General features: G+C 32.9%; 4 protein-coding genes across 8 annotated transcripts; 2 read left to right on the top strand and 2 right to left on the bottom strand.

Annotated features, from left to right (window-relative positions):
- The first annotated feature begins 4,016 nt into the window (after positions 1 to 4,016).
- On the top strand, positions 4,017 to 8,084 carry LOC114183333 (Auxin efflux carrier family protein). Of its 3 annotated transcripts, none has more exons than XM_028070314.2 (11): positions 4,017 to 4,225; positions 4,368 to 4,593; positions 4,668 to 4,747; positions 4,847 to 4,971; positions 5,124 to 5,245; positions 5,367 to 5,561; positions 5,858 to 5,932; positions 6,225 to 6,325; positions 6,952 to 7,004; positions 7,122 to 7,310; positions 7,741 to 8,084. In XM_028070314.2, the coding sequence occupies exons 2-11, from the start codon at positions 4,405 to 4,407 to the stop codon at positions 7,860 to 7,862; spliced, it is 1,251 nt and encodes a 416-aa protein (XP_027926115.1). In that variant the 5' UTR covers positions 4,017 to 4,225; positions 4,368 to 4,404; the 3' UTR covers positions 7,863 to 8,084. The 3 variants fall into 3 exon arrangements, with proteins under 3 accessions (XP_027926115.1, XP_027926117.1, XP_085529175.1); XM_028070316.2 differs by having other exon boundaries at positions 4,030 to 4,225; positions 4,346 to 4,593; XM_085673049.1 differs by lacking the exon at positions 4,017 to 4,225 and having other exon boundaries at positions 4,368 to 4,547.
- A 1,528-nt stretch (positions 8,085 to 9,612) lies between these two features.
- On the bottom strand, positions 9,613 to 12,865 carry LOC114185349 (RING/U-box superfamily protein). Of its 2 annotated transcripts, none has more exons than XM_028073018.2 (2): positions 12,609 to 12,865; positions 9,613 to 11,681 (listed from the first exon to the last, which is right to left on the bottom strand). In XM_028073018.2, the coding sequence occupies exon 2, from the start codon at positions 11,679 to 11,681 to the stop codon at positions 9,978 to 9,980; it is 1,704 nt and encodes a 567-aa protein (XP_027928819.1). In that variant the 5' UTR covers positions 12,609 to 12,865; the 3' UTR covers positions 9,613 to 9,977. The 2 variants fall into 2 exon arrangements, with proteins under 2 accessions (XP_027928819.1, XP_085530217.1); XM_085674091.1 differs by lacking the exon at positions 12,609 to 12,865 and adding an exon at positions 12,209 to 12,585.
- Positions 12,866 to 18,169: 5,304 nt separating this feature from the next.
- On the top strand, positions 18,170 to 21,311 carry LOC114183638 (heat-inducible transcription repressor). 2 transcript variants are annotated; one of them, XM_028070720.2, is made up of 6 exons: positions 18,170 to 18,570; positions 18,933 to 19,094; positions 19,202 to 19,342; positions 19,631 to 19,804; positions 20,066 to 20,239; positions 20,493 to 21,311. In XM_028070720.2, the coding sequence occupies exons 1-6, from the start codon at positions 18,304 to 18,306 to the stop codon at positions 20,835 to 20,837; spliced, it is 1,263 nt and encodes a 420-aa protein (XP_027926521.1). In that variant the 5' UTR covers positions 18,170 to 18,303; the 3' UTR covers positions 20,838 to 21,311. The 2 variants fall into 2 exon arrangements, with proteins under 2 accessions (XP_027926521.1, XP_027926520.1); XM_028070719.2 differs by having other exon boundaries at positions 18,173 to 18,570; positions 18,924 to 19,094.
- A 1,371-nt stretch (positions 21,312 to 22,682) lies between these two features.
- Positions 22,683 to 26,771, bottom strand: LOC114185343 (RING/U-box superfamily protein). The gene is made up of 8 exons (XM_028073010.2): positions 25,966 to 26,771; positions 25,812 to 25,888; positions 25,538 to 25,706; positions 24,947 to 25,035; positions 24,566 to 24,730; positions 23,954 to 24,031; positions 23,632 to 23,735; positions 22,683 to 23,344 (listed from the first exon to the last, which is right to left on the bottom strand). The coding sequence occupies exons 1-8, from the start codon at positions 26,471 to 26,473 to the stop codon at positions 23,239 to 23,241; spliced, it is 1,296 nt and encodes a 431-aa protein (XP_027928811.1). The 5' UTR covers positions 26,474 to 26,771; the 3' UTR covers positions 22,683 to 23,238.
- Positions 26,772 to 27,315: the final 544 nt, after the last annotated feature.

The following is a 27,315-nucleotide window of genomic DNA, read 5'->3' on the forward strand; positions in this document are numbered from 1 at the left end:
AAAATAAATCTACAAAAACTCATAAGATTAAAAAAAAATTATTTATTAAACTAATATTTTACTATCAAATGAGACAACTAGAGATTTATTCTTTATATCTTCGATAATAGAATAGAACATATGAGAAATAAGGATAAAAAAGATGAGTTCGTGTCTAAATTCCTATTTTTCTTCTTTATCAAAAGAAAACATGTGAAAGTGAAAATATGTTAGGAACTCAAAAGATAATAAAAAATATCTCAATAAATTTGTTTATTCTTGATTATATTTAATTTTACCACTCGAAAAAAATCACTAATTAGAAACTAATTTTAGAAATAAAAAACATTTAGTTGCTATAATCAATTTAAATACCAATTTACAAAATTAAAAATTATTAGTTATTAAAATAGTCATTATCATAAATAAAATATTATAATTAATGACTATATTAGTAATTCATTAATTTGAGACTGATTTAAAAACTAATTCATTTAATAATAAAATATTGGTACCTAATTTTTAATAACTAATTTTCTTTAAAAATAAAAAGATACAAATTTATCTAATTTAATTTTTATCTATATAATATATATTGCATAAAACTTTTTAAAAAATTTAAAATCTAGGGGACCCCCTACGACAAAACTAAAGTCCGCCAGTCCAGTGCCTATGAGAGAAAGACTTACATCTTGTTTACGGCTTTAGACTTATACATCAAGCAATTATAAGTCACAACTTATTAAATAGCCAAATAAGAAAATAGGTTTTTTTATAAGTACAAAACTATTTATTTATTAAGTTTAATTATATGAAATAAATATGTATACTTATCATATACATTAAGAGATACTAACACACTAGTATTAGTTTTCTTCTAATAAGTTAAAAGTAAGTTAAAAGAATTTATGAATAGTTTCTTTTTAATAATATAGAAAACTTAAGTAGTAAGTTAAAAGGTTCCACTAGGTGTAGAGAATTTTAATACGTGATTTGATAAGTTTTTTATTTTATAGAATTTAAAGATACAAAATTATTTTATTTTTAAAAATGTTATATATGAATTAAAATTTTTATTTTTTTATAAAAAAAGAAACACGTATATTTTCACTGGTATAAATAAAGTGTTTTTATTGTCAATCAACACAAAAAAAAGTTGTAATAGTAACATCCCATTTAATAGACTTTCAACTATTAAACAAAACATTATATTATGATAGAGCAAAACAGATTGACGGAAAGGCATACAAAAGTTTAATACAGTCATCCCAAAAAAAAAATCTGTTTTCAACCTGGTACTACCATCAGAAGCAGGCTTAAGGAAAGTACAACTTATACATTCCAAAACGCCTTCTCTAACAACACAGATCGAAAGCAAGAGAACACCAGGAGCCACGGATCAGGTCCGGTCCAAAGGAGGAGTACCGTCACCTAAATTCTTCTCTGCTCACCAAGTTGTAAGTGATCATAGCAAAAGAAGATGTTCAAGGAAGGACATGGCAGGCAAGAAGGGTAAGCTAACAACTCATATAATAAGAGGTGAATTTACATAATTAAAATACAAACAATTATACGCACATCATAATTTGAAATCAAATCACTATTGCAAGACGCACAAGTACCCGACTCTAACTCAATATCCGGATTATGTAAACAAATTGGAGCTCTTGATAGCTTGCACCTGTGAAGGTTCCTAAACTCTGCAGAGTTTAGGCTCAAGGGGTTATCACCCAACCACTCCCAAGGTAAGTCCCCTTCGCGTCTATGACTGATCGGGTCCATAGACTAGGACCTCCTGCTACTCCTCACGACATAACCCATCACACTCTACATGAGTCTCAATGGATTATTGGAGCGTCAGGATGCTAACCAAAACTGAGTCCTTAAATGTTTACACACACTAAGTACTTTCCCTAGGAATTCCCATGAAATCCTAGTTCATCTCATCTCTTCACAATTCTCATTTCATCAACTTTCCTCATATGATTATATACATACACTACACCTCATCATCATCCAACATACTGAAAGCAAACATCATTTTTCTCAATCAATACAACTATCATTCATTCAAAACAGAGAAGAAAACATAACCCTGCAGTGGAACTCGCCTAAGCTAGCGAATCTCACCTAGGCTAGGAAGTAGTCTCGCTTAGGCAAACTACCCTCGCCTGGGCGAGACCCTTTACAGTGGGCAACTCGAATGCCAGAGCGAGTTCTCGCTCAGGTCAGGCTGGTTCACCTAGACGAGAAGATGTCTCGCTCAGGCGATCCCAACTCGCCTAGGCGAGACCTCGCGCAACACCCAGAGGCGACCTCCTAATACTTTCGCTTAGGCGAGAGCCACTCGCCTAGGCGAAATTATCAGGTTTTCTGCACTGTTCTTCACATGCAATGTTACGAAATCCACACCACAATCAAATTACACATCATAAACAGTTTAGAAAGGAAAATTTAACTAAGGATCGTCTCATCCAAACATACAAGGGACCTAATTACTCGAAATTTGATCGAAGGTTAGCTTCCCTTACCTCTTTTTGCTAAAATTAAGCTTGGTGGAATTTGAAATGGGCACCAAGGTGGCAGGGATCTCAATTTAACCTAGAATTTCATTACCACGACACAGAGGAGAGGAAATTTCATAATCAACTCGGAATTCAGGGATGAACAGATGAGTTCTAGATAGAATTGGACTAAAATGGAAAAACGGAACCTACCGAGGAGGAAGTGAACTGATAGACGAAGCACCAGAAGGTCCAGCTGAGTCCGATCTTGCAAAGTCTGGTCACAGAACACAAGAAATTGGTGAGGGGATTAATGGACTGGTAGAATCAGGAGGAGAGAACTGAGAGTAGAGAGGGAGAGTAGAAGTTATGTTTTCTGATAGTTTTAGAGGGTGAGAGAAGATGGTTTTAATTTTAAGGGGTTTCACGGTAATATTAAATATATTTAACTATTAAAAATACTTTTTAATAGTATTGTTTAGTTTATGTTAGTTAAGATTATTTATGGATTAAAATTTTATAAGATTCTTTTAGTTAACAGTAATAAGAGTTTTTCTGAATTGATGTATGTTAAAGTTACTTTTAATCAATATAAACCATTATTATTTCAGTTTGTACGGATCAAAATAAGTTTTTTATGTTATAGGATTTCCTTTTGTTGACTTTTCAATTAATATCAATAAAAAGAATTTTCCAACTGAAATTAATATCATCTAAATTATAAATATCAACATCATATCATGCTAAAACAATATTTATAATTTCTAGATACTATGTAATTTTTCTCTTGTTATTTTAACATTTTAAATTATTATTTTCACTGTTTCTAATTTTGACTGTGTAAATAACACATTTATCTCAGTGATTATTTCAAATTGATAATAATTCATAATTATATATCTTTTGAATTTTCTTATTGTAAACTTGACTTAAATGTAGGGGGACATGTGGACTTCCCCTGCAATTCAGATTCTTCTAAACTGCAAATCAATCTCATCAAAATTCCACCACATTGCGTGTAGAACCATCACAATAACTTTATATTTATTCCTCTTTCTTGGACCATAATAATCAAAATGTTATATTTTAACAAGAAAATATAAAGAAAATAAATTATTTTTGCAGATTTTCTAAGAAATTTCTCCCAAATTAAAAAGAGTAAAATGTTTTCTTTGGTTTTAATTTTTGTAAATTTTCATATTCAAAATTATATCTTATACACTGTATTTCCCTTTTATTATTTCTACTTGATTCATCTAATATTTTGTCAATTTTTTCATAAGTTTTATTTGTTTTTTTTAAATTTTAATATTAATAGGATCACTCGTAGTTGAATTTACAGTCGGCGAACAGATAACATAGATGTTCCTTTTTTTCCAATTTAATTTACTTTTCAAGTTTTAATCTTAATAAAAGGTAGTTTATTTTATTATTTAAAAAAAATACGATGAAATAATAATATTCTAAAAAGAATCCAAGAAAACCACCAGCTTTTATTTTATTTATGGTCTTCTGTTTCTTAAAACATTTAATATTTCACTTCCAGATTTGATTTTGAGTGTATTCATATCTGGGTAGGAGTGAGAGAAAAAAACAAAAACTGAAAGTGAACAGAATCATATTCATATTCACGTGTTGTAGCTGGACATATACACCACTGACCCCATAGCATGAACCTTTTTCTTTAAACCAGGGTCAGTTCATGACCAAGATCTTCGACACTTTTTCACGAATTGCATGTGGTAAACTTGTAGATTTTGAAAGTTTCTTTTTTTATGGTTTTTTGTTATTGTTGTTGAATTTTGTTTCTATTGCATTTGTAAATGTTATATTATTCAATCCAGAATATATGATTCAAACAGGGCTCTATTTTTGTTTTTCCAGAACCGTTTCAGATTGAATTTGCTGGTCTAAAGTAGCTATGGCAGCGGTGGAGAGGATTTTGTTGGCCCTGCAGAATGAGGGTGCAGGAGGAGAATCTTTTTTGGGGTCAATAAGAATTGCTGTGTTGCCCATAGTTAAAGTGTTCACCATGTGTGCTTTGGGGCTCCTCATGGCTTCCAAGTATGTTGACATTCTGCATGCTTCTGGAAGAAAGCTTTTGAATGGGGTATGTATGTGTATGTGTGTGTGATATGTGATTCTACCTCAAATTCCCACACACCCTCTTCTTGGTTCTTGCAGCTGGTGTTTACACTTTTGCTACCTTGCTTGATATTCTCCCAATTGGGACAAGCTGTGACCTTGCAGAAGATGCTTGATTGGTAAGCTGTGATGATAACTAGTGCCCAGATTCCAAAACTTTTATTTTCCCTTTTCTATTGCACACACACCTCAAATCGTTAATCTTTCACAATATGCAGGTGGTTTATTCCTATGAATGTTGTTCTGGGTTCTGCAGCAGGCTCACTCATTGGTTTTATTGTTGCCACCATCATCCGTCCTCCGTACCCTTTCTTCAAGTTTACAATTGTACAAATTGGAATTGGTAAGCCAATCCTTGAGTGGACCCTGTTTGGAATCTTACTTGAGTCTTGTACTACTTGGTCATGGATACCTTCAATTTAATGAAGGAGTTGTTTGAATCCATGTGCTGGTTTTGCTTTTTCTGGAGTCCTAACATTGCAGTTTATTACACAGGGAATATTGGGAATGTTCCACTTGTTCTGCTTGCTGCTTTATGTCGAGACCCATCCAATCCCTTTGGTGACTCAGAAAAGTGTAGCAAAGATGGAACTGCCTATATATCATTTGGCCAGTGGGTAGGTTCTCAAAGTCTTCATTTACAGTTGATTTACTTCTTAGTCATTTTTCATTATGTTTAATATTGTTCTAGATATAAACCTAGTACTAATTGGGAGGTATTGTTCTCATTTGTCCTAGGTTGGTGCTATCATCCTATATACATATGTATTTAATATGTTAGCACCTCCTCCAGAAGGCACATTTGATATTGATAATGAAAGTCTTCCCTTAAAGAGCACTTCAATGGGTGATACTACACCTGAACAACTTCCGTTGCTCGTTAGGGAAGAGGGGGTCAGTACAACATCTCAAAATACATCAAAGAAGTGGGAGGTGAGTTTTACTTCTTTTTTTTTCCCCTTCTCTTTACACTTTTGTTATGACACTTGACTATTGTGCCGTGCAATGATGACATCTGTACCATTCCGTACTCTAGTATATCGTCTTCATGACTAATTTTGTGTAAAAATTAGTGTTTATATTGTTTCATGGTATTTTCTTAATTATGTTCTCGAATTTATCTGGACATGCATTTTGATTTGAAATTTTCTTTCTTATATCTTTCAGGCTCGACTTCTAAAATTTTACTATTTGGCCTGTATGAGGTTAACATTTGTTTGTTGGTGCAGATTAAAGCCCTATTGGCGTATGTATATGAGAAGTTAAAGCTTAAGCAAATTCTTCAACCTCCTATCATTGCATCAGTAAGCTTTTCTTCCCTCAAATCTTTGGGTGTAACTTATACATTGGTTGGACCACTTTTCTTATTGTCAATTGGTTTTGAGTTGAAACACATCTATACACTAAAAATCTTGATTTCCTGAAGGTTTTGCCTACTTTCATAATAATCAAATTTGCAGAGTAAATACTTTATACTTCACTTGTTAAAGTAGATGTTTTGTGAACTAGTTTACTGGTATTGTGGTAAATAAGCCAGCGTCATGTTGGCATACTAATGGAATTGATTTTGATTGACGTATTGCATATGTTTTGCAGATCCTTGCCATGGTACTTGGGGCAGTTCCATTTTTCAAGCAACTGATCTTTACACCTGATGCTCCACTGTTCTTCTTCACCGACAGCTGCATGATTCTTGGGTATGTCTATTTAATTCATGAAATGGATGTTTTCATGGTCATGTAGAGTGTCTCTGGAATTTAGTTTATTTACTTTATAGTACAAGTATCCACTGGTCTAATATTGAACACCACACCACTTTTTAACTATAACAATTTTGATGTTGTTTTTGGCCACGGATAATATTTTTAAAGAATAATTAATCACTGTCTGCATTCTCTGTCAACATTGATGGTCAAAAAATTTGATGGGATTGGCAATTGAGCCATTTTATTTGAGGAAACAGAGCAACAACATAATAAACATTTACTATCGGAAATAAGGAAGAGAATTCCTGTAGTAACTCAGATTCACCAAATTGTTCTTCTTTTAACCAGGTTTACAACTATATAATCTTTAAACTATTTCAGCTCAATATTTATTTCTGCTGATCTCTAGAAGAGGACAACCTGTCTTCCTCCATCTTTTCTCTCAACAAAATATTATAAACATATTCAACCTTAACTCCAATCCAATGAACTTCAAAAATGTGTTGTGGGACTAAAGTCTAATTATCTTATTATTTCTGAGATAGAAGTTATTTAGGAGTCATTATTTTATGATGCTATTACAGTGAACACATTCTAATAGTTCCTTTTGTGATCAGGGAGGCCATGATTCCTTGCATTCTGTTGGCTCTGGGAGGCAACCTTATTGATGGTAAATTTATGTCATAATGTTCTCATTATATTAACAACTGTCGCTTTACATGTTTGTAAGAATCAAATGACCTTTTTGATTGAAGCATCTAAATGAACCATTTTGTCTTGGCTGCAGGACCTGGAAGTTCAAAACTTGGTTTTCGAACAACTGCTGCTATTATTTTTGCCCGGTTACTTTTAGTACCTCCTGTTGGAATTGGGATTGTCATATTGGCTGACAAGTTAGGTTTTCTTCCCCCTGACGATAAGATGTTTCGATTTGTCTTGTTCCTTCAGCATTCCATGCCAACATCTATCCTTGCAGGTATACCACACAAATCTCCCCTAACCCTTTCTGGTAGAGACTTTTCTAAAATTTTGTAGGACTTAAAAGTACAAACTTTTATACATGTTTGATAACCAGGTGCTGCTCAAAGGTCTGGTAAGACTAAAACAAACTTAAGAATGAGACATTTTTATCATAGTTTTATAAAAATTTATTTTCAAACTTTTTGAGACCTTTTTTTCTTAGAGGTCTAAAACAATGGCTTTACCTGCTTGGTACTTGAACTGATCCTGTTGATAACTAGCACAACAAAGGTTCTTCTTGGGTTAGCAGAGTGATTTTTGTCCTTTGTAAACAAGATTGTTGATATAAACTAGTTAACAAATAGAAAAAAAAAATGTTAAGTTGGTCTTTTACGGACAAGTATTCTTTGTGTTGATTTTTACACTAATATTTTACTTGCTCACAGGTGCTGTTGCTAATTTAAGAGGATGTGGAAAGGATGCAGCAGCTGTACTGTTTTGGGTTCATATATTTGCTATAATCTCTATGGCAGGATGGATTATTCTATTTCTATACATACTTTTCTGATACTGTAGAGAGCCCTCATAGCTTTACATGATTTTGTATTTTAGTCCTATTCATTAGTTCATTTGATGTTTATATTAGTGGAGAAACATCAGCATTTATATATACTGATCTAAATGAACATGTTCGCTGTCTACTGATTGTTGTTCACTCATTAGGAAGCTGGAAAACACTTCAAAGTTTGATAATTTATTTTAAACAGTTGGTCTATTAACTACTACAAAATGGTTTGGAGAACCCATTCTGCAGCAATGCATGGGAATGTTTTTCATTTTTTTCAATGCATTATTATAATGATAGAGACGAATCATCATCAATAATTATCTTCACATGCAATATGTCTGAACAGAGGGAACATCGCACACACCATTATCACTCAATTTGTTTTCCAGTTTTTAAAAACACCAGAAAGGACAAACTTTGTTGTTGCATCAAAAGAGAATTGTTTTTTGTCACAACTGGTCGCAGAAAAATTTGTTTAACTGTTTATATTTGCTGCTGGTGTTACTTGAGTTTAAGAGTAATTAGTAAACTCTTTCCATTTGTACATGGATAACTTTTACACATAAACCAGTATATAGATTAGAAGAGTTATGAAGATATTAGTCACAACGGTAACAGTGTTTGATGCGGAACAGTTTTTCTATACTTTATTACACAGTTAATTTTCAATTTCAGAAACTATTTTGACACTGTAGCAAACCCATACTGTGCCGTATCTACCTTTTCTAACTGGTAGTTGTGATGGTTCACACACAGTATGGTCCACCATTGAACAATAATTATGCATGTCATTGTTCGTGAGCATGACATCATGAGGTTGTTCAGAAAAAAAAAAATCTATATAATTCTTAAGAGAAAAGTAATAGAAAAAAAAATCTAATCAATTTTTTTCCAAATAAAATTAGCTATGTATGTATAGTTGCACAAACTAAAAAGAAATAACATTTATAAATCAACTTATTCACAAATTAGTTTTAGTTTATCGAAAAACTGATTTTTCTCTCTCTCTCTTGAAAATACTTGTGAAAAAGCTTTTCCAAACTTTTCAAAGGTTAATTAACTCGTTGCATCATTTGAACATTTGACTTCACTCAATTAGACAACGGAAACTTCCTTCTACTTTTAATTTATAGGAAAATGAAAATGTACGTTATTTCACCTTAAATGGGAAACCACGTCTAAACTATATTAAGAATTTATGACAGCTAGTGAAAACATGGGGTTGCTGCACCGCTTTTTTTATAAAATTTGAGGAAATAATTTGAATTATTATTAAAAATTATAATAAACAAAAAAAATAAATATTATTTTTAAACATTTTTATTGACTTTCTCTATTTGTTTGATATATGAAATATGGAGCAAATGTTATGCTAAGGATTAATTTTGAAAAAATAATGAAGTATAAAATGACATAAGTCCTACTATACATGACTGTAGATATCAGAAAATAAATAAGCAAATAAACCAAGCTATAAACTAGTCTAAGTTAATTGGTCAATTGTTCATGTAAAGTCATTTATTTAATTTAATAAATAAAAAAATTCAAACTTAAAATTAAGCTTGCCTATTTAAATGATCGGACAAAAAATATTTTAAAGTGGACCATAAGGGTGTTAGCCTCAGCCGTGGCAGAAAGTACGTGAGAAATGTGTAAATCGGAAGCAACAAATCCAATGCTGCAGTATTGTAATCTAAACGAGCCACGCAAAATTCAATTTACAGGGAGTTGTGTGTATTAGTTATGGAACTGAGAAAAGCTGTCACATGTGGACTCAGTAGTTGGGAAAATTTGCAGTGAATAAGACTACAATAATAGTAGTGATAATGGTGCTTTCCAAGCTAAGAAATTTTCAGTCAATTGAATGACCGATATAAGTCCAACACACTTAAATCATCAACGGAAGATCACCAAATACTCAGACATTGGGTCCTTGAAGCACAAACAAGGAAAGAAAGGAAACAATAGTGTCAGAAAACCGATAAGGTATTACAAACTAAAATCTGTACATGTCTTCTTGAATTAGTGAGGACACAAGGCACGCCATGAGTCAGTTAAAAATTTCATCCCAAGTGGCCATCAGGATGCATTATTGATAAACAATTCAAGAAGTACTTAAAATGGGCACCACCATCTTCTGCTTCTACTCTCCCTCTGGTTTGGAGCAGCATAAGCATGTACTGCATGTTGATTTTGCCCGGATAAGTAATGACTGCCCAGATGTCTATTTCCCTCAATTTCAGAGTTATTGCCTAACCACAATACAAGAACAATGCCCACTAAACTAACAATTGGAGCTGCAGCAAGAAAAAGCCATCTTCCTCTTCTTCTTGTAGAAGAAATTGCGGTAGAACCTGAGCTAACATCTTCACTACTACCATTCTCTTCATTCAACTCATCTCCATCAGAAACATCAGAGGAACTATCATCTATGACATCCATTTGCTGCCTCTCATGGATCACATTTCTACCATCAATGTTCTGCTTTCCTTCTTCATAATCCTTATCATCGGTTGGAAGCTCATAACGACAAAGAGGGCATGAATTCCGTGCACTCAACCATGGCAAAATGCAATCAATGTGATAAAGGTGAGAACAGGGAAGTTGATTTACTTCAGTGCCAGGTGCCAAGACATCCTTGCAAATGGCACAAACTAGTTCATCGTGCTTCTCATGTTCTTTGCCAATGACTACACGGGGAAGATTTTTCATGAAAGACACAGCCGCAGGAGGTGCTCCTCGTCTTGAGCTGTCATTCTCAGCAAGATGCTCAAGCAGATCTTCGAAACGTCTAGCATCCAGATAATCCCCAAAGTTTGCTCCATGAGGTAAATCAGCATCCTCAAAAGCTTGCCAAGTATCCCTGATTATATGGCTAAACATTCCCTCAGATTCAGTAGAATTAAACCTCTGTTCCCAATTATTGCGATCCCTGCTCTCACTTGGACTTGAGGTGAAAAAAATTTGAAGGCGGGCTGTGGCTTCAGCTTCCTCAGCCTCAGCTAATTCCCATTCCCTATCCTCCTCCTCTTCTTCATCATCATCATCATCATCATCTTCTTCTTCTTCTTCTTCTTCCTCCTCCTCCCCATCTTCATCCTCTTCTTCATCATCTTCATCTGAAATCCATTGGCCATGGCCAGCATGCATTGGATCAATGTCAGTGTCACTATCGAACTCATCTGGTAAATTAAAGACTCCAGTGCCTACAAAACTATGAGTATCCATAGAAATATCAGAGTCGCCTCCATAAGCACTGTGAGAGAAAGAATCTGTCTCACCATGGGGAACCCTATACCGTCTAAAACTCACACTTGATTCATTTTCACCATAAAGAGACGTCCAATTATCAAAACCATCACTGTCAGTGTCAGAGAGAACATGCCTCCACCTTCTAGATCCACTTGGGGTAGTGTGTGTACTAGCATATGGCATTGACCAAGCTGGGGTGTCACCATCCAGAAGTTGATCATCCTCCCCAGAGGCAGGTGATTGATATTGTCTCACCGTACTAAGAACATGAGGAATCTGCTGTGAGAAACTATTATCCACAGATTCAGAACTGTTGTGCCTCAATCTTCCTCTAAGCCTCCTTCGTGAACTTTGGGTAAATGTATGATTCCCAAAGTCTTCAAGTAACAAAAATTTACAATCGCCGCACACACCATGGCTAGCAAGATCGCTTGCCATCTCATTATCATGTGATAGGACCTTTTGACAAAGGGAACACACTGCAACGTGGACAGAATCAGTGTCCCCATGGGACTGTGAACCAGATTGAGACGATGCAAATGATATGTTCCCAGAATTCGCAGCCATCTGAAACCCCATAAAAATCAAGATTACCAAAGACAATAATATATAAGCAAACAGGCAATCAAACAAGCTAGAAAATGTCAGTAACAAGGCATCTAAATTAAGCACTAGCAAGACAAGTTAATTATAAATTTATTAGAAACACCTAGAACTAGGACCAATCTGCGTCTAAGAAAGACACAATAGAACAGACCAACGAGCCCTCCAATTTCATCAAATCACGCAAGTTAAGCTCAAAAACAAGACACTCAGAAGCAGAGCCTCAATCAAGTATCAAATGTGATTGTAGTCACGTGGAATTGCTTGAAGTATGGGGGGCATTTCAGCTCCCCAGACACTGGTCTGCGCAGAACAAACATGATTTTGGCAAACATTGACGTGTCCGGTTACAATGCTTCAAAATCAACTTTGTTCTCGTTTAACTACAACCGGAGTAAGTTATGTCTAAGCTGAAAATTTAATACTATAAACTTACTTTCAAAATAAAAGTATTCAATCAGGCAATCAAAATCACTTCACTTCAAACTCACCTTCACCGAAAATGAAGATCACACAATCACGTTTATTACCGCGCTCGCAATCAGTGGCAGAACGATGCTAACCAGTTCAAATTTAGGTCTATCTCATAATATGTCTAACTCTAAATGCACATAATTGGTGGAAATGGGAAAGCGCGTGATTTAAGGAAAAAGGTAAAGCACAATACGAAATATTACGATAAATAAGCAATTAAAAAACACAATGATAAGATATTGTTATCATATAGTGTAATAATCGCAACTAAACCACTGCAATTACGAAATACCCAGAAGACGCAAATTGTCGATAAGAGTGGGAGCAATGTGGAGGAAGTGAAAAGGAAGAACTTTTGACGGTATTATACAGCATACAGATTGCAAGTTAAAATGATGAAAGTGAGAGAAAAATTACCTGAGAGAGAGAGTACGAGGTTAGCGCGAGCAGAGAGAGGGATCACCGAAGGAACTTCAAAAGGGATTCGAAAGATTGGAGTGAAAAAGTTGGATTTCGATTTGGGAAGAAGAAGAGTCGTCAAAAACGAAACCTTTTTCTCTCTTTCGTTCTATCAAATCCTCTGCCGGCGACTCCGTTTGCCTCGTCAACACGCCCGAACCACACGACACGACGCCGTTTCTCTATCGTTTCTGGTAAATCACGTTTTTAATGGTGTTAACATGTCTATTGCATTCAGTTCTGTAAAATTTAATTACTTATTGTTATTTCTGTTTTTCTGACGCGTGAAATTGCACACGGTAAGAGTAGTTTCGCTTACTTTCTCATAACGATAAAAATATTAATGTATTAATTATCAAGGATTCCTTTTGATTAAAAATGATTTCTTTCTTATTTATTTAATAGTTTTATATTTTATAATATTTTTTTCTTAAATTGCTAGCTACACTACAAAAACTTATTTGTATACATTTTAGAGGAGAGATTTTTAAATTAATTAAAAAATGGTAATAACATGTTTATGTTAAGTTTTAGGTTATAATAAAAAAAGTTTAATTTTCCAGTTCTTTAAAAATAATCATCTTATTAATTTTATGAAAACTTTCTCCTTTTTTGGATTTTACAAGACACGAAATAGCATATATCAAACTTAAATATGGTGTGTTGTTTGTTATGGTCATTTTTTTCAATTTCTTTTTTCTAAATCTTTGAGTATTCATACTTATCTTCTCTTATAGTGTTTGGATTCCCTCATAGTCGTGACAACTGAGTAATAAGGAAAGCACCATTAATTTTTAAGTTGTATTGATTTTCAATTATAGTTAAAATTAGTAGATTGAGTCCTTATTTAGATTGTGTTAGAGACTTTGATATATATATATATATATATATATATATATATATATATATATATATATATATATATATATATATATATATATATATATATATATATATATATATATATATATATATATATATATATATATATATATATATATATATATATATATATATATATATATATATATATATATATATATATATATATATATATATATATATATATATATATATATATATATATATATATATATCATCACGTGTTAAGTTAAACTAAGGATGTAACTATATCTCACATGAATTCACAATCTTATATATTTCATAGGGTTTAGGATTCACAATATATATATATATATATATATATATATATATATATATATATATATATATATATATATATTGTGAATCCTAAACCCTATGAAATATATAAGATTGTGAATTCATGTGAGATATAGTTACATCCTTAGTTTAACTTAACACGTGATGATATTTTAAATTAATGAAATCCTTTGTGCATTTTAGTAATTTGAAAGATATATTATATCTTAATGTTGTAGATCTAAGTTGGATTAAAGCATATTTGATTTTTGATAAGAAATTGCAAAAAATTGTATTTATCGATATCTTGATACTTTTAAGATGTCAAACTCATGGTTTATTTTTCATTTTTCTCCAACAAATATTTCTTTGAGTAATCAAAATTATGTTTTAAAATTTTGTCAATTAAATGCACATCAATAAATTTTATCGACAAATAGAAAAATCTATTGGTAGTTACTGACGAATAAAAAATTATTAATAATTATCCGTCAGTAATTATGAATGATCAAAATTCATTAGTAGTTATTCGTTACTAAATATACATTAATAATTATTAATAGATTTTTTATCATCAATAAATATCACGATTTGGTCTTCTTACTTTCTCTTATTCTTTTTATTTTTTATTTTTTCTTTCCTATTTTTACTTTCTCATCTCTTCTTCCTCCTCCCCTCTCATCATCATTGTCACTCATTGTTGGTTTGTTGTCATTCTTCTTCTCATACTCCTCTTCCATATGTTGATTGTTGTTGCCTTTGACTTTGTCGTTGTCGTTGTAGTCACAACTATTATTAACCTTCCCTCCTATTTTTCCTTTTTTTACTCCTCATTCTCTTATTCTTTTAATCTTTTTTTTCCTATTCTCAACCAAATTCAATTAATTTATAACAAATGCTTCATCAAATATGATGAAAAAAATTTGATATCTATTTCATGAACAAATTTACCAACAAAATTACCAATAAATTCTTAAAAAACACAATTGTCATTGGATTTTACAGAAATTGTTATCAACTAAATTACCAACTAAATTTTAAAACATTCGATTATCAATGGATTTATCAAGAGATTTTAAAAATTTTAATTACCAACAAAATTATCATGACATGGTCAAAGTTCAAAATAAAAACTTAAGAACTCATTTTACTAATAAAACTGGATGAGGAATATTTATGGATAAATGTTACTGATAAATCTATTACAACGAATATTTTTATCGATAAAAAATACTTCACTTTATCAACAAATTTTATTTACAGATCTGGTTTTTATGGATATTTTCATCTGGTTTTTATGGATATTTTCATCGGTAGTTAAAATTTTTAAATATGTTACTTTTTTTTATCATGATCAATAAAATTTCATCAACAATTTACCATTTTTTTAAGTGACAGACGAGGAGTAAAATACAATTAATTTGTTAAGAAATTAAAAAATCATGAGTACATCATAATAGAGAGGTAATATTTAGTCTTTTAAGTGGTAATATCATAATATGTTACAAGCAGGATTTTTGTTTTACATTTTTATTATTCGTAAGATTTTATTAAAATTCACCATAAATAATTCACTTTATTAAGCGAGTTTAGCATAACAAATTATAATCTAAAGAGTATTATATATATATTAAAAATGTTTCATGGAAATAAAATATTATTTCATCTAGTAGTTGGGTATATTTGAGAAAAAGTATTTGGGTTTTAAGTTTTTTAAATGTTGATTATTTTGTGATAGAAAATTGAATGTTAAAATATTTAAAAATATAAGAAAGAGATAAAAACAAAACAATAGTGTCTTGTTGGCATCATATTATTTATAAGTCCCATTGATAGCATCGTAACCTAATAGTGCCAAACCATCATCACTTAAACCAATTACCTTTATAATGATAGGGACTTCAATATACAACAACTAATTTGGAAGTTCTTTTTCCTTTATTTTAGTTAAAACCTTTTCGAGATTATATATATATAAGATTTGTTGAATACACGCATCCTTTTATGATATTATTTTTTATACTCGGTAAAACTTTATTTATTGAGATCAATTATCGTATGACTATATACTATTAACAAATTATAAACCATTTCAATCAATATTTTTTTAATCTAAGAAAAAAAAAATTTGAATTCCTTACATAATACAGTGTTTAAATTTCGTAGAAAAAGCATAACCAAACTCCATTAAAAGAAAACTATAAAATAAAACTATAGTGTTGTAAATATCATTCATCAACCAAAAAAAAAAATGTATTTGTTACTAGCATGGCAAGAGAAGGCGGATGAGTGTAGGTTTGATCATCATATTTTTATTTGCAAAATAAAAATTCATCTTTCTTCTCTTATCCAATGATATAAATTTTTTATCTTATATCCATTTTATCAAAAAATAATTATACCTATATTTACGTCCATATTATTTTTTTACTATTTCAAATATTAATTAAATGATTTTTTACATAACTTTCTGTATAATTGATTTGACTTGTATTTTTTTCTTGTAAAATAATGTTTATGAATTTGGACAAAAGAAATATTTATTTTTATGTAAAATAGTGATAAGAGTGCTACTTTGTTTCCTTATAGAAACACGGTGAAAACAATTAACCCAAAACGTGTTTTCATTGTGGTGAATATGCTTTAAACGTGTTTTCTTAAAGATATTTTGGTGAAAAGAAATAGAAAAGGTGAAGATAAAAACAGTGGGGGTGCGAAAACCAGAACCCTAATGGATTAATGCAATCCACTATAACGGCCTAATATATTTGGGGTTATTCTTCCTGCACTCCCTTTTTTATCTTCCTCCATCTCTCTAAATTTGAAAATTCCCTTTAACCCTCAATCAAGTAAATTTCCTATCCTCCTTTTATGGATGATGGGGATTTTGTGTGTGGGCTGCGATATTGGGTTGAATAAGCCATGTGTTAGGGGCTTTTTCTTGCAACTCCAAACAATTTTTCTGTACCTCTAAAATTTTTCAAAATTTTCACAATATTCCTCTGATTTTGACCAATAAAAATTTTTATATTTTCTCTCCTATTATATATATATATATATATATATATATATAAATTCAAGTGGCTAAAATAAAATTGTAAGTGGAAATTTTTTAATCAAGAATCATATATCTTTATTTTTTATTTAGTTTTACGAAATTTATTTTGTACGAGACTAATTTCTTAAAATTTATATTATGACACAATTTATTTAAATTTGGTTTTTTGAAGACTAATTTTTTGTATTAATATTTTATTAAAATATTTTGAGAGAATCTTTGAGTGCTGAGATTGTTTTATGTAGATACTGTTTGGGTATAGATATCCATTAGTTTGTCATTTCAAACGTTTCCTCGTTGTGTTAAAACTAAATTATGATAACTTTTTTTTTTCAAAAGCCACCAAATATGAACTTTAAGGAATGGACGTAGTTCCATACCTCTTCACATATTCTGCCCTACCAATTGCTTCGTTTAATGGGAAAGGCATCACTAAAGTTCCCACATCGAACACCTTCTTCACAATTAATAATAATCTCATCAGAAAACAATTTATTTACCAGAATATCTGGTGTTTGATTTTAGTTATGTTCGACAACTTTGTTCATTCACAATTCATTCATTCTATGTTCGTGTTGGCTTTTTGCTTCGCTGGTTGTCTTATGAGTTGAGTTGTCATCAAACGCGCATGAACCGCCCTTTTCTTTGATTTGTCAACTAAGGTTAAACTTGGAACTTCACACCATTGTAATAACAAAACACACAAATGTAATAAAACTTAAAAACATATATGCCATACTATATACATATATGTTATTTAGTATATACTCAATATTTTTTTACTATAAAGTTTCCTATGAAGGTTGAGTTGATACTTCAACAAAAATATCAACATGATCATGTTTTTTTCTTTTCGGGAGAAACAAAAGACTCAATGAACCATACTTTCATAAAAATTATTGCCATTCCCATGCAATAATGGAATAATGAGAAGAAAAAAGCAAAAGAAAATAAACATGGAATCAACCTTTTAAAGGGGTTATATACATGATATATGATATATGATATTATGATATATCCCTCCCTACACGTGATATTTCTTCAAAACAATAACTAAAATTTAATGGTTAAGAACATGTATAATTGTATTATTAAAAATACTGTTATATATGAAGCTATTAACAGTAACTGGTAATTTACTGTGTGTAGATGAGATATGTTGAAGGTGGTTTAAATGAACAGGAAACACCACACACCTGTTCGTTTCGGTTAAAAGCAACTTTTTTTTTTCCTCTCTCTTAATGTGTCTGTGTATATGATAAGTCATTAAAAAGCAATTGTTAATATTAATATATATTATATGGTTAAGATTTCATTTTATGAACCCCCACCAAGGAAAAATGAAGAGAGGAAGAGTTAGTTAGGTAGCAGTTGAATCTCCTGGTTCTGGTTTTTGTGATCTCTGAGGTTGTTGTTGTTGTTGTTGGTCGTAACATGGCATACAGGAGAAGGCAAAGTTTATCAAGGGCTTCCACTTTCAAGGAAGAATTTCATGATCCATCATCATTGGATGTTGCTGCTAAGGATTCTGATCACAACCATGCTTCTCCACCAATCCCCTCACCTCCCTCTTCTTCTACTTCTTCATCATCTCTCCCTACTCAACCCACCAAACCTTCTGCTTCTCGTTACCAACCCTCTCTTTCCTTCGCATTCGCCACCCCTGACTCTGACTCCGACCATGACCATCAAAGATCCAAGGTATTCATTCCAACAACCTTTCTGTCATCAATTTCCCATCATAACTCTGAAACTCTTGATTTCGTATATAGGTAGACAAGCACTGATAGATTAGATTCACAGACAGATAGATAGATAGATAAATGTTCAGAATATAAAGGGAGAAGAGATCATCTCAACAATTCAATCTTACAATGATGAATTGAAATTGATTTTGTGGCAATCTAATCTGAATCATTCAATCTTGTCACTTGATATGTTATGTGTGCATATGTAAAGTGAGAGTGTGATAAATCTTGATTCAATGATAATCTCAGTATACTTGAACACACACGTATAGTTAATTCTTTGAATGAATGAATGAATGAATGCAGAGCTTTCAGGCTTTCGGAAATAGCAACTCCAAGTCTGGTTTCTGGGGTGTGATTGCGCAGAAAGCCAAATCAATTCTGGATGATGATAAGCCAATGTCACCACATGCAACCAAGCCCCAAACAACCAAATCATACTCTTTTAATGCCTTTTCAGCTCCTCCTGCAGCTCAGGTGATTGTTACAATGCAGGAACACCTGTAGTATGTGTTATGTGATGCTGCTGTCTAAAATTACATGAACTATTAGACTAAGTTGTGTTTTTTCTGTGGAATGATTAGAACCTTCCTTCACAATCCAAGCCAGTATATGAATCCCTCGACACTAACATAAAAGTGGACAGTCCTAAATTTCGGAAGGGCTTGGACAGAATCACTTCATCCCTCAATCAACTAGGTGACACTTTTGAGAAGGCTTTTGAGGTAAACACTGTCTGCATCATGTACACTCTCATTTTACAATTTGATTTCTCCACAATTCTAGTCCCTCTATATGCACATTGCCATTTTCCATCATTACAATTCATATTATATATCAAGGTGTGTTGTAAATTGGCTAAATTACTGACACATCGGTAATGTATTATTATTCTGCTTATCAATCTATACATCTGATTAACCAATAATCTAACTAACGTTAATCAGTGTTAAAAAGTATGGTTTGCAAACAGAAGTTTCTCCAATTCAATGATTGTTGTCTAATTTCTTCAGGAAGGCCGAACAATTATGGAGAGTAAGACAGCAGACCTGAGAACTCAAATCAGAAGAAAATCAAGTAACTCAGGGGACACACAGCAAACTTCAGATTTGAGAAATCCGTTGCAAGAAGCTGCTCAGAAAGAGAAGGAATCTAGCCATGAATCAAAACTCAAGGCATCACGCGACGTAAGGTGGCAACTACGCAATCATGTGACACTGCCCTCACTAGTTCATGTAGTGAAGGCATGCAGTGTCTTGCATAATGTTGGAGTTCTTAATAGTTTTAAGTTAGCATTAGAGTGACTATTGTTACCTATATAGGCCTTCATACTCAATGCAGAGGCAGGAAACTAAGTCTAACTTATAGAGTGATAGTTGTATATCTGAATCAGCAGTTTTTGTTTCTTAATGTGAGCAGAGATTCATAATTTCCTTTTCCTTTTGCAGGTGGCGCTGGCAACAGCTGCCAAAGCAAAACTACTTCTTCGGGAGCTAAAATCCGTTAAAGCAGATTTAGCTTTTGCTAAAGCAAGATGTGCTCAGCTTGAAGAAGAGAATAAAATACTCCGGGACAAAGGGGCCAGTGACAAGGGACAGAACGGTGAAGATGATGAAATTATGGTATTGATCATTCTGATATTTCTGTTGTTCAACACATTTTGGAAATTAACTGTGATGAGATGTTTTTCTTTTCATGAGTCTAATCCATATAAAATATTAACACCACTTTTAATCCAAAATCATAAGAGATTGGTTTTATGCGTTTTTTCTCTTATACGGAATTTAACTTTGTCATTTCTATTTAACGTGAGACTTAAATTCACACTTGGATTATTCATGATCAGAGCTCTGTGTTTTGTTGTGATGTGGTCAGATAAGGCATCAATTGGAGACACTTCTTGCTGAGAAGGCTCGTCTGGCGAATGAAAATGAGACATATGCAAGAGAGAACCGTTTCTTGAGGGAAATTGTGGAGTACCATCAACTGACTATGCAGGATGTGGTGTACATAAATGAGGGCATGGAAGAAGTGACTGAAGTTTACCCTTCAGATGGCTCTGGGGTGACAAGGTTGTTATCAGTCACACCACGTTCAGCATCACCTGCTAAGGATGTTCTGCTGTCACCAGGCATACCTCTGCTGTCAAAAGAACTATTTACTGTGAAAGAAGAGGATGAGAAGAGCAATTCAGATGTTGAGACTCCTGCTACTGTCTGAGTTTCTCCACATACAAAATCTTCTCTTTCTTTCTTTTTCTTTTCTTTCCATGGTTCAGCATTAGATGAGATGAGGTTCTCTTGCTGTGAGGAAAATATGTGCATGCTTTGGAACGTTTACTTTTTTTTCTTCAACCTTTTTAGGAAGAGAGTGGGGTGTGTGAAGAGAAAGCCATATTTTTTGCTTTGTGTGTGACTTTCCTTTCATGGTGAGGTTGGTTTGGCAAATTCATTTTCATACAAACGTATTGATTGGTCATAATTTTTTGGAATGTGACAGTTTTTTCTAACATTTTACAAGTATTATAGAATAGGACAAAGGAAATGTTATACTTCAGATCAAATATATACCAATCTTGGTCTTGGGAGTTCAGAAACTGAAATGCTTTATGAAGAGTTGTAATATGAAGCGAGTTTGGTTCTGCTCAAGGAAATTTGAATACCCTCTTTGAATCATATGATCCATTGCAGCAAATTTTCAGCAACCATTAGTTACTCTTCTAAATTGATTCATTGTTTTCTTCATTTTAATTGCATTCACAACTTGGAAACAGTTACATGGCTGTTAGGGATTGATCAACTTTTCCTTAAACACTTGCAAAAGAAGAAAGTAATAAAAAATAAATCTCTTTCATTAAGTTATTAAATTAATTTAAATTTACTTATACATAAACTGGTTTATAAAAATATTCTCATTTAACTTCTATAAATCTGATTTCCCATTATACCTAAATTTAGTTTTATCTAATAAAAATTTGTTTTCTTTTTTTATGATGTATTTATGGAAATAATTTTTAAACAAAGTCTGCAAAATAAAACTATCCTTTTAATATTGTGAAGCAATTGGCATCCCTTAACTATATTATTTATTGTGAGTCTTTTCCTTTTTTTTTTTTTCTTACAAATCTCTAAGGTTTTTTTTTTCCTTTTATTTCTCTCGCTTTTTAAAGTGGTGTTTCTCATTTTTTATTTTTCTCGAACAAAATCTTAATGTTAGAAGGTGATTTATGTGTAAGTAGTCATTTTCAACTATCCAAAATTTAATTTAGGGCAAGTTTCTCTTTTATTCTAAAGTAAAGTCTCCCACCTTTACTCTGTGTTATTTAGTTAAAAACAAGTAAGAAATGTATTATTTTTTTAAAAATTCTGAATTTTTCGATTTGCATAAACATTTATTTGACAAAGTATATTATTAAGAGATTTTTTTTCTCCAAATATCTTATTTTGATCAAAAATTAAGTTAAAATGAGTGTGGATAACTTATAACATTTAAATATTTATGTCCTTTTTGAAAAAAAAAATGATTATATACCCATTTGTTTGGTAAATAACTGAATTATATATGTATATATATTGTATAATTAGTTTGGGATGTATAGGCATGGCTCCAGAAAAATAAAACTAAATTCGTTCGACTGTGGTATACTTTGATTAAATCAATCAAATACGATTTGTTTGACGCGCAGGAACAGAAGCAATCGGACTAAAGAACAAAGGAAAAATATATTTTATATTTTCCATCCGTTTATTGGTCTGAATTGAAAAGGATGGACAATAACTCCTTACTTTTCATATTTCCATTTATATTAAACATGTCATCATATAGAAAATAAATTTTATCAACTCACCTTTTGAACTATAATTTTATACCATTAAAATAATGTTTATGTTAAATTCTATTAAAATTGAAGCAAATGAAAGCGATGTACAGTGAGTTTTAAGAAAAATCTGTCTTTGGCCTCTCTCCCTACACCTATTGATTGCTGTTGATTTCAGGTACAAAGAATCTGTGGAACCACCCCATTTACTTCAACACAATTGATTAGTTTAGTTATTGGCACAGCGATTAAACAAGTGAATATGATGAACAGCTGATATTTCTTTCCAACAAATTAAGTACTTGAATGTTGTGTACATGGTCAAATTAAGTACTTCAAAAACATACTAGTATCCACAATTTGACCCATCTAATACATGAAACCAAGTGTGAGATCTTTAACCATAACCTGCCAGTGGGCAACACTCCTTGAGGTGTGCATCAAAACCCACATAAAGTGAAATTCAAAAGTAAAAAATATGTTTAAAATTGACAGATTGAGAGGCACTATATGACGGAATAGCTATGCAATTTTGAGAAAGAGACCTTCATTCCTTGCAAATGAAGAGTCGTGTTTAATTATATTTTCAATCAACTTCCTAGTTTACAGGGTCATTTAGATACACTCCACCTTTTACTAGTACATTATATGAACGCCTGTACTCAGCTGCATTCATCTTCTCAGTATCCCCACCATTTCCTTCCACAGCATTTTACATGTGTCGATGACTGCTGCTTTGAAAAACTAAAGCTTCAAAGCAGAAAAAACTTCCTGGCTTGTATTTATATATATATATTTATGATTTCAGAATAACTGGAAAAACAAGCTAGTAGAGCCATCTCCAAATGACCTAAGGTCTGCAGGTTTTACCAAAGCCCTGCACAATGGACAGGTCCTTTCTCTCTCAAACCTGCCAAAATAAGATAATCAGATGTCAGAAAACACAGAACAAAAAATATACAGATAAAAAATTAAAATATTTGTGTTCACGTGTGTAGTAACCAAACAACAAGAAGCAAAATAAGACCTGCTAACATTTAAAAGGCATGACATAAATTTTATGACATACAAATAAGAAACAACGTATACTTTAAAACACCAGCTTCAAAATTTACATACTTGTGGTAATTTGGTCTTTCAACATTATTCAACTCAAATGTATATGGCAATTTCAGATTATTATGCAGAAAGTCTCACCACTCTGATACGCAGTCTTCACAGAAAATATGTTTACAACGTAGCAAGATTGGGGCATGCATCTTCTCCTGACAAATAGCACATAGATCACCGGCTGCATTGACCTGCCATCAGATAAACTATCTGCATCAACAACTCCGTGTTCCCAGACATGCATATTTAACATACTGTGAAGTGTGCAAATGCCCGTGGCTTAGATATTAGCAAATTCTATCATTTAACTTGCAGAAATGTAATTTGCAGTGAAAACAGATGCACTGAAACTTCAGGGATTGATTGACCAACTCCGAAATCAATGATCAAAAGAAAACACCAACTGTACCTGCTCTGATGTTGCATAAGCCCCATAGTGCATTTCTTTACGTGACAATGCCTTTACTGCAGCAAAGAAGGATTGCACCTGACAACCACACCACAGATAAGAGAAAACCAACCAGACGCAAACAAATGCATCAACAGATAATTTAAATCAAAAAAGAAACTGGGAGCTTTATATGTCCCAGCTAAATGACATCGTTATACATGGGGTTCCTTAGGACTTTCTATCAATAATTAAACTAGTAATTTAACAGACAATACATGATAGAAAAAACTCTTCCAAACATCTCACTTGTTAAAAAATCTTTTACTTTGAAAATTTAAAACCCACTTGGAAATAAATAAATTAAGCTTCTGAACCAAACATAACAAATCTTTTTCATCCCCTCTTTTATCCTGAAACTGAAATTTTAGATTTCACAAACAAAAGAAGTCAGCAAACTCGAGTTCAAATAAATCAAAGTATGCACAAAGTGGAAAAACAATAGGATACCGCTGGCAGATAAATATAAGAATTATTGTTAATGGTTTAAAGGAGGAAAACCATGTACGTTGCTCTTCACAAACTACATTCGAATAAAATAGAATGTACACAAATTTTAAAAGACCAACACACCTTTTCAACAACAGACGTGAGTTTAAATGTTAGATACAATCCTGTCATCAGTGACGAAAAGAGGCTTCCATATTCTTTGTTCAGGAAGAAACGATACCAAACTGGTGTTGGCAACAAGGCACGGTAAAGCAGAAGGAGATATTCAACTAAAGTCAGCATTTGACCCTGTCAAATAAATGATAGTACTATCAAAATGTGAACCTGAGAGAGATGATATAGATCCTGAACCCACAACTCCTGGAAATATTACAAGAGATTGCAAAGGCACGTTGACTACAATATAACTTGAGAAGAAATGAGCCATTTTAAAATGTTCTTCTATTCCTCAGCACACAAATGCTTAGCTCAACTTCTCTAGTGCTTCATAATTTATTACCTCACCTGCTTACGATAATTTCGGCCTCTGCTATTCTTGTAATACATCAACAACATACACTTGACTACCATTGCAGCTTGGCGGACCAAAGTATCTGACATTTTAAAACACAATGACAAAGCAAGAATATTAATCCCTCAATGAGTTCAAATCAAAGAATAAATAAATAATTCTGAAATCTGCAACAAGCAAGAGCTTCCATCACAAAAAGTATTTCTGCGTTAACATGGTAATTGCAGCCACATATCAGTTCATCAACATTCAAACCAAAATGAATTAAATGAAGCACAATTTATGCTTCAACAGAATCATGGACAAAGGATACAAGTTAGTCATACAGTTTAAATCCTCTGCCGCCATTCTTAGAATAACTCATTCCAGAAATAACTAACGAGGGCAATACTAAATATTTCAACAAACTAAAATCACAAGCCTCTAAAGAGACATGAAGCAATGATAACAAGAAGACGAGACCTAAAATACGACACATTTAATAATAACTCTCCCTCAAATACTCTCAATAGCAAGTTCAGGCAAAATTAAAATGCGATTTAAACCACAGCAAGCAATCATTGAGGATAGGACGAGAAACACACCATTGACCATGATGATGAAAATCGCATGCCAGAAAGGCGGTATATCCTTGGGAGGAAGCATGATCAAGGGATACATGAGATCATCATTCTGATACCACCAATAAACACCAACCACATGAAGCGCGAACCCAACAGAAATCCCAATCAAAACCGGTATTTTCCTCTCTCCCTGCACCCGCCAAAACCACACACACAAACAAACACGCTCAATAAACAACACAATTCTCATATACATTATATCGCTTCGCGGCCACACAAAGAATAAGCATCACACCTTCAACGCAGTCTGTTTCCTCATAATATCATTCGACTTGAAAAGCACAGCCGCAATCCAAATTGTCACGAAAAAACCTGTAATCATTCCTCAACATCATCAAATTAAAACAAACAAAAACGTGCGTCCGATAGAACAGTAACTGAAAACGTACCTTGCAAATGCTGCCTTATGAAAACAACCAAGAGAAGCAACGAAAACGGCAAGACCTGCTCAATCCACCTGGCAGCATGCTGAATGTCGTATCTCTGGTAAGAGGAGTCTCTCCCAACGCCATCCCCTCCGGCGCCGGCGCTTTCCTCAGCACCATCGCTGCGCGGCGACGACGAGGGCAACACGGCATCGTTTTGCGAATGCGCGAGTCCCACGACCAATCCCGAAGCGGCAGGAGGGCTATGCTGTTCCTCCCGGGGTTGCTGCTCCTGCTCCGCGGGGCCGATGATCCTGATCGAAACCTCTCCGTCATTGTTAACGGCGTCAGGGGCTGGCTGGCTGTGGTGGTTAGACGAGCGCGACGGAAGGATACCGGAATATTCCAACAGCGCCGATAACGGAGCCTGAATGATATTTGTGGGCGACAAAATCCCGGAAATTCTCCTGGCGTTGGGGGAAGCGGAGGGTGAAGAAGAAGGTCGGAAAGCGTCTGCGTTGTTGGGTTCCATAACCCTAACTGTGAATCATGAAAGAGGGGCTAGGGTTTGGGGTTTCGGGAGAAGAGGATTTAGGGATTATTGTTGAGGATTGTGTTATGGTTTGAGAAGTGTGAAGTGATGAAAGTGATGACGGTGGTTGAAGGAGGCGATGGTGGGTGGTGGTGGGTGGATGGTGTTGTTCTCTGCTGTGGTGTGCAGGGAAAATCGCCACAGAGAGAGAGAAAGAAGAAAGAGAGAAGAAAGAGAGAGACAGAGACAAAGATAGGGTCGCTACAGGACAAACCACATAAGAAAAGGAGAGAAGCAACCATTTCGGATGCTATACTTGCTCTATGCTTTATCGTCCCCAATTAACATTTGCCATTTCACACTTTGTAATAATAATAATAATAATATCGAATATTTATTTTCTACCCACAATAATAATATCGCAATATACGAATACGTATACGTGTATATACATACATGTATACTTGGGATTATATTCGAAATGTTGGCATTTATGATATTAATTTTGTGATGTTTACTAAAGAAAGTGTGTTTTTTATCAACAATCTAAAAATGCTTATGATAATAATAACAGCCTATAAATCTGAACTCCTTAAAAGACTATTTTTATTCAACTATGTTATATGCTTTCAATAAACATTTATTCCAATTTAGACATAACTTATATCAAAATTTAAATTATTTATCACAAATATAGAATATTATTATAAATTTTAATTATAACATGATTCGTGTATCACAGATACACAACCTAATAAGATTTTTTTAGAACAATGTTAGAATGTATAAAGAAACTGTTCTTGGACTTTATGTTCTCCTCACATTATTTTGTGTCTTTCTAA

The sequence above is a fragment of the Vigna unguiculata genome, chromosome 5 (assembly GCF_037176805.1).
Source record: "Vigna unguiculata cultivar grain cowpea cultivar isolate G323 ecotype 2 chromosome 5, ASM3717680v1, whole genome shotgun sequence".
In the NCBI taxonomy this organism is placed as follows: Eukaryota; Viridiplantae; Streptophyta; class Magnoliopsida; order Fabales; family Fabaceae; genus Vigna; species Vigna unguiculata.

What these genes read in the sequence shown, in the direction of transcription:
- LOC114183333 (XM_028070314.2), top strand. Translation starts at nt 4,405, where the DNA reads ATGGCAGCGGTGGAGAGGATTTTGTTGGCCCTGCAGAATGAGGGTGCA. An exon ending in GAAGAAAGCTTTTGAATGGG is followed by an intron (nt 4,594 to 4,667) that starts GTATGTATGTGT and finishes TGGTTCTTGCAG; the next exon opens with CTGGTGTTTACACTTTTGCT. An exon ending in ATATATCATTTGGCCAGTGG is followed by an intron (nt 5,246 to 5,366) that starts GTAGGTTCTCAA and finishes CATTTGTCCTAG; the next exon opens with GTTGGTGCTATCATCCTATA.
- LOC114185349 (XM_028073018.2), bottom strand. Translation starts at nt 11,681, where the DNA reads ATGGCTGCGAATTCTGGGAACATATCATTTGCATCGTCTCAATCTGGT.
- LOC114183638 (XM_028070719.2), top strand. Translation starts at nt 18,304, where the DNA reads ATGGCATACAGGAGAAGGCAAAGTTTATCAAGGGCTTCCACTTTCAAG. An exon ending in ATGACCATCAAAGATCCAAG is followed by an intron (nt 18,571 to 18,923) that starts GTATTCATTCCA and finishes GAATGAATGCAG; the next exon opens with AGCTTTCAGGCTTTCGGAAA. An exon ending in CTTTTGAGAAGGCTTTTGAG is followed by an intron (nt 19,343 to 19,630) that starts GTAAACACTGTC and finishes TAATTTCTTCAG; the next exon opens with GAAGGCCGAACAATTATGGA.
- LOC114185343 (XM_028073010.2), bottom strand. Translation starts at nt 26,473, where the DNA reads ATGGAACCCAACAACGCAGACGCTTTCCGACCTTCTTCTTCACCCTCC. An exon ending in CATAAGGCAGCATTTGCAAG is followed by an intron (nt 25,889 to 25,965) that starts GTACGTTTTCAG and finishes GAATGATTACAG; the next exon opens with GTTTTTTCGTGACAATTTGG. An exon ending in GGAAACAGACTGCGTTGAAG is followed by an intron (nt 25,707 to 25,811) that starts GTGTGATGCTTA and finishes TGGCGGGTGCAG; the next exon opens with GGAGAGAGGAAAATACCGGT.